The sequence below is a fragment of the Berghia stephanieae genome, chromosome 9, assembly GCF_034508935.2.
Source record: "Berghia stephanieae isolate SIO BIC M18660-M18661 chromosome 9, UCSD_Bste_1.3, whole genome shotgun sequence".
Taxonomy (NCBI): domain Eukaryota; kingdom Metazoa; phylum Mollusca; class Gastropoda; order Nudibranchia; family Aeolidiidae; genus Berghia; species Berghia stephanieae.
The window spans coordinates 10,690,972-10,700,971 of record NC_088368.1 but is presented as its reverse complement, the minus strand read 5'-3'; the positions used below and the strand labels follow the sequence as shown (position 1 = coordinate 10,700,971).

The window sequence follows — 10,000 nt, the reverse complement described above, 5'->3', positions numbered from 1 at the left end:
TGAGCAGAATGTGTTCACGGTAATTTCTCTTGACAGCTCTCTTATTCCCGGTTACGGCTTTTGGGCTGCCAAACCTCCACCTGAGAACGGGATAGGCGGCATGCACTATGCAAGTAACATGATATACGGTAAACGGGCAGAGCGATACTGTGGCATTTTTCAAAAAAATGTCCCTGGACAAAAGCCGTAATGAAAATAGCTACGTAAAATGCGTCGTTTTATTAAAAATGACAATCTAAAAGTGACCGGGGTCCTGACAATCAAGCAGACTATATAATCACGGTTGTATTGGTATAAAAATCATCACGATAGTCTTTGGTTAACTATTTAAATTCCATCCGCAAAGTTTTGATTTGCTTTCCTGAAAAATCAACGAAACCCTCGTTACGGCTTTTGCGCAGGCACCCCTCGATATGACACATACCCGCACACAAAACTACGTGTAACCTAAAACGTTCCTTTTACTATTCAAACATTGATTTAGTGAGAACTAATCATCCAAAATGAGCTCTACAAACAATATCAAAGAAACTCCATGTGTTGTTTGACCTGGTAGGAAATAGAAATAGATTTAAAATCCGAGCTCGTAAAAAACTTTCACGTTCGGTTCCTGTTCGGTTCGGCAACGAAATATTAAAAACGAGAGGGGTCACTATTTTGTTATGAGAAAGCAAGAGACATACTGAGAGGGAGAGGGAATGTCAAATTAACCAGTAGATTTTGACCAATCAAAACATGGAATTTGTGACACACGTTCACACGTGCTCGGACAAACATAGATGGTTGTTTATAAACAATAACGTGAACTAATTCGACCTCCATCTGATCGTTGTTATTATTTTTATATTGACAAATGGGTGACTAGTTATCACACGGTTTTCTCGATCATATTATAAACGTTTAAGTTTACACATAGTTTTCTGTGTTGATTCTACTGATCAAGAAGTAGAAAAGTGGGTATTTTACTTAACACATACCATCTATAGTAAAACCTGTGTAGTTTGCTGTGTCTACCAATCACTGCCATTGTTTACACTATGACGATTGTCCGAGAGGCGTGGTTATCTTCCTAGAGCAAAATGGGCCTGAAAAGAAACTGAATGCACTCCGTTTTCAGCCTAACGCCAGCTCACGAGAGACAGTGCATTGAGGTAAATACCAGTTCAAAAGACAAGTCCGAGTGTCACCGTGGCCTTCGTAAAAGCATGGCCTGACATTGACCAAAAAATGACGTCAAAATGCCAGTCTTTTGCCACAAAGAAAACAAATCGTGAGTTGTATTCAATAATTCAACCAATGGGATCATTTGTTTCCATGAGCTCTACTAACGACAACTCACTAGGCTCGACACAAACCTTTAAAAAATGACGTCAAACTGTAAGTCCTGGTGGGTTCTCGTGTCAGGCTGTAAGTTAACGATGGCTACGGTGCCAGGCTATAGATAGAACGAAGATAACGCCACTCAGGTCTTTATTATTGTTTTTTGTTGTTTTTTTTTGTTTGCCATCCACGTTTATGAGTAATTCTCACTAAAACTGTATTAACCAGACTATAAACGTTCAAGGTTACACATAGTTTTGTGTGTTTGTCCGTTATACTTCCGAATGGCAATGTTGTGAAATTCTTAGCCAAGCGCATACTATCTATAAGTCAACAAAGGCGAGGATTGAACCCAGAACCTTCGGATCAAGATTTTATACTGGCGTCTTTTAGTTTTTCACAAAATATAGAAGGAACGTAATTGATGTCCCTACGATCTTCGTTATTGTGTTTAGCCAGCCATTTTGTATAGATAGAATGCGCTTGGCCAAGGAGTTCACAACATTGCCATCTGGAAGTATAACGGACCAACACACAAACTCTGTGTAACCATGAACTTTTATAGTCTGGTTAATACAGTTTAGTGAGAACAACTCACAAACGCGGATGGCAAAAACAATAACAAAGGCCTGAGTGACGTCATCTGCATACTATCTATATGTGGCTGTCACGAGTTCTATTAATCGTTTGATTTACGTCAAAGTAAAGGTTACACATTTTATAAAAATATGTGTGACGAAAAACAATAACAAAGACAAGAATGGCGTCACTGTCACTCCTTATAGAGAAATCTAATTTAATTTGTAATGAAATATTCGAATTTGCATATTTTTAAACGAAGGTTGAAAGTTTTCAATTTCCGTGGGTGGGAAAGAATTGGAACAAAAATCCGACATCAACGATTAATGTTTGAAATAAATGGAGAACAAAGCCATCTATCTAGAAGGTTCTGTGACTTGATTTGAATGTTGATATCCGTGTGGAAAACTTCAAACAGATTCGATGCATTTCGGTGGGATTCATTATTTTGGTGTGTGAAGGAGTTACGCCCCCTTGATATCGATGGTATGCAACGTGTACACATTTGAAGGTCTGATAACGTAAAATTTGGAATACGTTCTTTGATTTTCAGAGTACACATAATCTTGGGCTTACGTATAGATGCTGTGCTCTTGGTTAAGAAACTCACAACATTGCAATCCGGATGTATAACGGACCAACACACAAAACTTTGTGTAACCATGAACGTTTATAGTCTGGTTAATACAGTTTAGTGAGAATTACTCATAAACATGGATAGAAAAATACAATAACAAAGACCTGAGTGACGTCATCTTCGTTTTATCTATAGATAGAATGAAGTTGACGTCACTTGGGTCTTTTTTATTGTTTTTTGCCATCCGCGTTTATGAGTAATTTCTAACTTAACTGTATTAACCAGACTATAAAAGTTCTGGTTACACATAGTTTTGTGTGTTGGTCCGTTATATTTCCGAGTGGAAATATGTTGTGAACTTCTTACCACGCGCATATTATCTATAGCGTTCCTTGCGCGGCCAGGCGGAGTTGTCGGAACAGCAAGGTCGTGGGTTCGAGCCCCCATCGCCGCCAAGTTTTTATCCTGTATTGTCTTCTGTCACTTTTCTACTCATTTCATTTACTGTTAGAATACGCGTCAACAGTCGTGACGTCACTTCCCTCGTAATGACGCATAGCAACTTAGCAACTGGTTCTAAACTATCAGAACAATGGCGGACGCCCTTATGAAATACTTCTCCGACGAGCATAGATGTATCCAGAGGAGAACACATAAATCTGATCTTGTTTTGACGTTTTATACATTCTGATCACATGAGGTGTGAAAAAGTTCTAGCCAGCATGAAGAATAAAAAGTACCGATTATCTTTGTTTAGAACCAAGCTGCTCGTTGCTGGGTGGACGTGACGTCAGACTATTGAATCCAATTCTGGCCTTACGTAGATTGTTGTCATGGACACAATGTTTTACGTTTGTTTTAGATTTTTACCGTAACAACAATGAGCCCGTAGAAATTGGCTTATCAGAACTGAAAATAAGTACACATCGATGTGATGAGCAATTGGATTCAATAGTCTGATGTCACGTCGTCCAGCAACAGCAGCCACCGTGGTTCTAAACAAAGAAAATCGGTACTTTTTATTCTTCATGCTGGCTAGAATTTTTCACGTCATGTAATCAGAATGTATAAAAGTCATAACATGATCAGATTTATGTTTTTTTCCCCTCTAGATACATTTTTATGCTCGTCGGAGAAATATTTCATAAGGGCGTCCGCCATTGTTCCGATAGTTTAGAGTCAGTTACTAAGTTACCATGCGTCATTACGAGGGAAGTGACGTCATGACTGTTGAAGCGTATTGACCAATATTAAAAGTTTTATGCTTTGACAGTTTATAGATGGAACGAAATTGACTCCACTCAGCTCTTTGTATTTGTTTTTAGACACCATGTAATGATTGGTTCTCACTACATTATTGATGCTGAGCGCATAGCTAAAAAGCTCACAACAATCCGTCAGCCAGAAATAACGTACCAACACACAAAACTGTGTGTATTCTTGAAGGTTTATAGTCTGATTGATAGAATTTAGTGAGAATTACTCATAAAAATGGCTGGCTAAAAACAATAACAAAGAGCCGAGTGACGTCAAATTCGTTTTCTCTATCTATATCGATCAGACTATATACGTCTAAGGATACACATAGTTTTGTGTGATGGGACTCATTATAGACTGTATGCGCTTGGCTAAGAAGCTCATAACATCGCCTTCCGGAAGTAAAACGGACCAGCACACAAAACTGCGTGTATCCATGAACGTTTATAGTCTGGTTAATAAAGTTTAGTGAGCATTACTCATAAACGTTGATGGCAAAAAACAAAAACAATAACAAAGACCCGAGTGACGTCATCTTCATTCTATCTATATCTGGTCGGCGGACATTTAGAGTATTTTACCTAAACGCATAACATCAATTGGCTCCCGGAGCTCCCCCCCCCCCCCCCCCCACCTCTTTCTAACACAAGTTCACACAATGGATAACACCAAGCTATGTTGATTGGTCTGTCTTTTATTGCATTAGGATTTCATTAATATTTGCACAATGCCATTTCCTCTAGCCGACGTGTACATATATGCAGGTCTGACATCCAAACTCACTTATGGGCCTAGTTTAACATTGTTGTAATACGACAATATTTTGCGTCATTTTTTAAAGATTTCCATTACAACAATGGGGCCATAGGAATTACGTTATCAGACCTGGAAATAAATGTACGTCGCCTTCGCGAAGGCCGGGTTTGAAAGTTTTGCCAAAATGAGGGTCATGTAAATCGATGGATATTTGAAGGACGAGTTTTCTGGCCAAATTTTTAAATGCGTGTTTTTTCCAGAATACGACAATTATCTGGTTTATACAACCAATCACGTGACATGTTTCTTGTAAGAATCAAAACCACCAATTTATAAAACCATCGTCATTTCCATCAACGTGGTGGGCGCTCGTGTCTTTGTGAGGATTTGACCTTTTCCCCCTTCAGTTCTGAGTGCCTTGCTTTAACTTGGGCTTTTTTAATGTAGCGCAATATCCACCAAACGTGCTCAAAGCGCTTTACAAGGGGCTTTACACGCCTGACCAACAGCAACATGTAACATGAAGAAAGGGGCATCTCGCCTGCTAGGCGATATTACAATTATTTTATTTTTTTTGGACAAAGACAAAGACGTTAACGGCCAGGTTTTACACCTGAGTACGGTGAGAGAATGTGAGTAAAGAGCTCTCTCCAAGGACTCATCTATGCGCCGAGCGAGGCTCGAACCCAGGACCTTCCGATCCGAAAGCGAGTGTCACACCACTAGACCACATAGCTTTCGTTCAAGACATTGGTAAACTGTGTATTGGAATAGGGAGGAAATGTCGTGACGTCACATCCTTTTTACTCTTTTGGTTCCTAAATCCTTGGGAATGTGCACATGATATGTAACTAGTCCGTCACAGTATTAATAACGAAGAGGTCACATTATAAAAGTGGCATAAATAATTTATGAGAAAAAAATTGGTATGGAGAAGTGGCAGAAAAAAAAAACAACACACACACATACACACACACACACACACACACACACATACACACACAAAACAACAGAGAATTAAAAAAGCCACGGTGTCAGTACCAATCTAACGATCCAATTGACACGGCACCCTCCGCCTGGCCGGGAGAGAGAGAGAGAGAAGACTGCGAGTGGTCGCATGACCGACTGAGCTATCCAGCTACACCAATGGGAGCGATCTATATTGACTTTCCATGTGCTCGAGGTCATTGGTCACATTGCAAAGTGTGTTCAAAATGACCCACAAAGTAAAAAGTGTTCACAATTTGAGAAATATCCAACATCACAATTGGATTCAGTAGTCTGATGTCACGCCTCCCGGCAACGACGGCCATCTTGGTTCTAAACAAAGAAAATCATTACTTTTTATTCTTCATGCTGGCTAGAACTTTTCATATGCCTTGTGATCAGAATGTGTAAAAGTCAAAACATGATCAAATTTATGTTTTTTTTTCTCTCTGGATACCCTTTTATGCTCGCCGGAGAAATATTTCATACGGGCGTCCGCCATTGTTCCGATAGTTTAGAGCCAGTGTTACTAAGTTACCATGCGTCATTTGGAAGGAAGTGACGTTACGACTGTTAAAGCGTATTGGCCATTTTCCTCAGCGTGACACACGAGTATGTTTACAACTTTCATAAACAAAGCAACTTATTTACATTTATTGAGAAATGTCCAAAAAATCATGTGATTGATGACCAGGTTGGACGAAAACATGAATATAGATCGCTTCCATTGGATCCTGAGTTTGGCACTGACCCACGTGACAGTTCATTCTCTGTTTACATCTGGCAATTCTTCACACCCTATTTTGTCTCTTCATCACCATTGACACAAGTGTCCGCTCCACACCTTGTCTGTATTTCAAAACTATTTCAGTAACAGGATCTATAGATAGTATGCGCTTGGCTAAGAAGCTCATAACATTGCCATCCGGAAGTAAAACGGACCAACACACAAAACTGTGTGTAACCATGAACGTTTATTGTCAGGTTAATACAGTTTAGTGAGAACTACTCATAAACGCGGATGGCAAAAAAAACAATAACAAAGACCTGAGTGAGTCATCTTCGAACTGTTGAGAGACAGATTCTGGACAAGAAAAGATAAAATGAGTAATGAACGAATTCGATGGTTGACTGAAGTGAAAAATGTATCAATAAGATAAGAGAAGATAGATTGAAATGGTTCGGATATGTAAAGAGACGAGAGAGAGAGAGAGAGAGAGAGAGAGAGAGAGAGAGAGAGAGAGAGAGAGAGTACGTGGGAAGGAAAGTATTGGACTTACAACTAGCGGGAAAGAGGAAAAAGGGACGCCCAAAGACTAGATGGTTGGATAAGGTAAAGAACGATATGAAGGAACTGGGCCTGGAGGAAGATGATGCTCTGAACCGAAATGCATGGAGATGTGGCATTCATTTTGACAACCCTGTAAAATGCGGGAGGAGCTGAAAGAAGAAGATGTACAGGCAGATTCTTGGGATTGTCAAACGTAAATGAGAAGAGATGGATGAGCGTTACTGAAGGCCTGCATACATTTATATATATAGACTGGAAAATAAGATGCCATCACTCTGAAACCGGAAGATCAATTACACAAGGTATGTATTCAGTCCTCCTGAAGACTGGTTTTACACTTCCAATGAAATAGGAACCAGTATTTTGACATCCCACATTTATTCCTTATTTGATTCGAAAACATCGCCCCACAGAGGCAATGCTGTTTCATGTTTTTATGTGTGTGTATGTGTGTGTTTGTGTGTTAATGTGTGTATGTGTGTGTGTATGTGTATGTGTTTGTATGTGTGTGCGTGTTTGTGTGTATGTTTGTGTGTATGCGTGTGTGTATGCGTGTGTATGTTTGTGTGTATGTGTGTGTTTTGTTTGTATGTGTGTGTTTTTGTATGTGTGCATGTGTCTGTGTCTCTCTCTGTGTGTGTGTGTGTGTTTTGAATCGTGCTGTGGAAAAGGCCCTCAATGTCGTTGGAACCACACGAGAGACAATACTGTTCTATTCTATTCTTATGGCCGATAATAATTGATGTCTGCGGGACTTCCCGATCAAAGGGGAGATAACCCAAACCAATAATAATAGCTGCAAACTTTCACTTTCACTTTCATCAAATTTCAACGTAAAATTTCCGCTTTAGACATTTCAATTTCTTACTTTCCGAAGTCCCTTCGTTAAAACTTTGATAAAGTCCGTATCTGTTTTCCTCTGGACGACTTTTCTTCCCGCTGTCTTCATCACGTGACCCTAGTGTAACTGTTGCTGTTCGAAGATCGATGAAATAAATAACAATGTGAAATTGTAAGATGGTCATCATCTCATTCATCTGTAGTGTTTCATTCATCCTGTTCGTTGATAAAGGGGAAACCCGAAACGTCCATTCTATCTGGGTTTTTTTTTTTGTAATTAAATTGAAGCTTACATTCAATGTCACATTGTTATTGATTTCAAATGACCATAACGTATTTAATATGAAGCTATCCAAGCTGTTAGAAGCTGCGGGCTGTAAAAGGTAATAAACAAAATTGAATATAGCAGCTTGAAAAAAGAAAAACAAAAACAAAATACCAAACACGGAACGGTTTGGGCTCAAAACCCTTTTTCAGCCAAAAAAACCCCAACAATTGAAACATAAATACACGACATAAATACTCATAATCTATTTATGTTTTAATAGGTTTTTTTCTTTGTTCTTGGCTGAAGAATGGTTTTGATTCCAAAACGTCCCATATTTGGTATTTTGTTCTGGTTTGAAGATGTTATATACTCGTTTTTGGTTCATTACTCATAACACCGCCAATAAATATTTAACGATTTGTTTTTTCATGAAATCAACGACAACATGTATAGAATTGTTTACACCGTCACCCATAGCAACCACTCCATTTCCATCTAACGCTACCCACCCGTCAACCATTTCCTTGGAACGCCTCACTTGGCGTCGACCTTCCAATGCGTGACCAGACAGGGGAGGTCATCCAAAGTGCTGGAATTGGACTGGCCATCACCGAAAATATTCAATCCATCATCTCGGAATCCGTAACGCCCGACCTCCTCGAAGTCTAAAGAATCCGACTCTTCCCACCCGTCCTTCATGCCTGCGTCGACACTCCCACCAGCATTGTAATCATCAGGATTAGCATCCCCGTCTCTATCCATCGCATCGTTCGAGAGGTTTTTGTAAGTATTGATAATCCCGTAGACGAGGAATACTGACACAAAAACGGTGGCCACGACCATACCCGCCAGGTACATATATGGGGTTTTTTCGATGCTGAACGTTCCCCCTCCTTCATCAGCGTCGGCACCAACATCATTATTTATCATCACAAATTCTACCACTTGGAAATCGGGCTCGACGCATCCGGGGCCATTCCAGCCATTGGGACAAGATGTTGTGCAATGTCTGCTGGGAGCGTATCCGTCGAGGCATTTGTCGCAGGTCAGAAATTCCAGCCTGCATTTGTCGCACTTTAACCCCGAGAAGCACAGATCGCCAGACGATTTTCCGTTGTTGCAGACGAGAGGACATTTCCCAGGGCTACATTCCACAGCCTCCCCTTTGCAGTGCTTTCCTAATGGCGATCTCCCTTGACACGACCGTGTCCGGACGAGCTTCGGGATGCCCCAGCACATCACGCTGACGCCACGGGTCCAGGAACTCCATTGACCATCTCGATATTCCTCCACAAAGTCTTCATCGATACTGCCATCGCCATCGTCGTCTTTTCCGTTCTCTACCTCCTCATCTATAAATCCGTCACAATCATTGTCAACGCCATCGCTTGGAACGGCTTGGCCATACCTGGTCTTGACGCAATCCTCGTGATAAATGCGTCCTTGGTAACGATCCAAGGCAAATGAATACATCGATTTAACGGTTCGGAGACGAAAACTCTGGACATACACCAGCATGGTTCCCACAGACTTTTTGGCAACAACTCTTCCAATGCCACTTTTCAGATTCCCACTCCCGAACGCATACGAGACATTGCCGAAAGAGATTCTATTCTCATCTGCCCACGAAATATCAGACGAATCACTGCCTGTGATGCTTATTTCCGATTTCTCCATCTTCCTGGCAATGATGTAAAACCTCCCACGTACATCGATGGAAATGTGGGGATATTTAAAATCGATGCCATGCTGCCACTGCTCGACTGGAACCAGAGTCAACGGACAGGGACGAAGCGCATGCGTGACTTCAAATGTCTGTGAGGGAAAAACCATTTCAAGACCAAAAGGGAGGTTGGATTTGAACACAACCATCTTGTTTCTTTCACCGATCGTGTAGCTTTGTCCTTGATGGATTTTGATATTCTTTGCAATGGCATCTCCTTCGTAGACTGTAACACTTAAGGGAAATAACTCTGTGATGAAGTAAAAGTCTTTGTCGGTATCCATTGGATGGAAGGCGGGCACTACATATTCTTTACCCCACGATACTTTCGGTATAACATTGCCAAGACAGACACCGTGTACTTTTTTACGTTCACCAAGGCTTTCTCTACTCTCTGTCAGA

The 10,000-nt window shown here is 40.6% G+C and overlaps 1 protein-coding gene across 1 annotated transcript in view; it reads right to left on the bottom strand.

Annotated features, from left to right (window-relative positions):
- Positions 1–4,409: 4,409 nt before the first annotated feature.
- LOC144979665 (uncharacterized) overlaps positions 4,410–10,000 on the bottom strand; it is a 6,303-nt gene continuing 712 nt past the window's right edge. The window contains exon 1 of the mRNA XM_078926511.1: positions 4,410–10,000. This exon is cut by the window's right edge and continues 712 nt beyond it. Within this exon, the coding sequence (XP_078782637.1) occupies positions 8,410–10,000 (1,591 nt within the window). The 3' untranslated portion in view covers positions 4,410–8,409.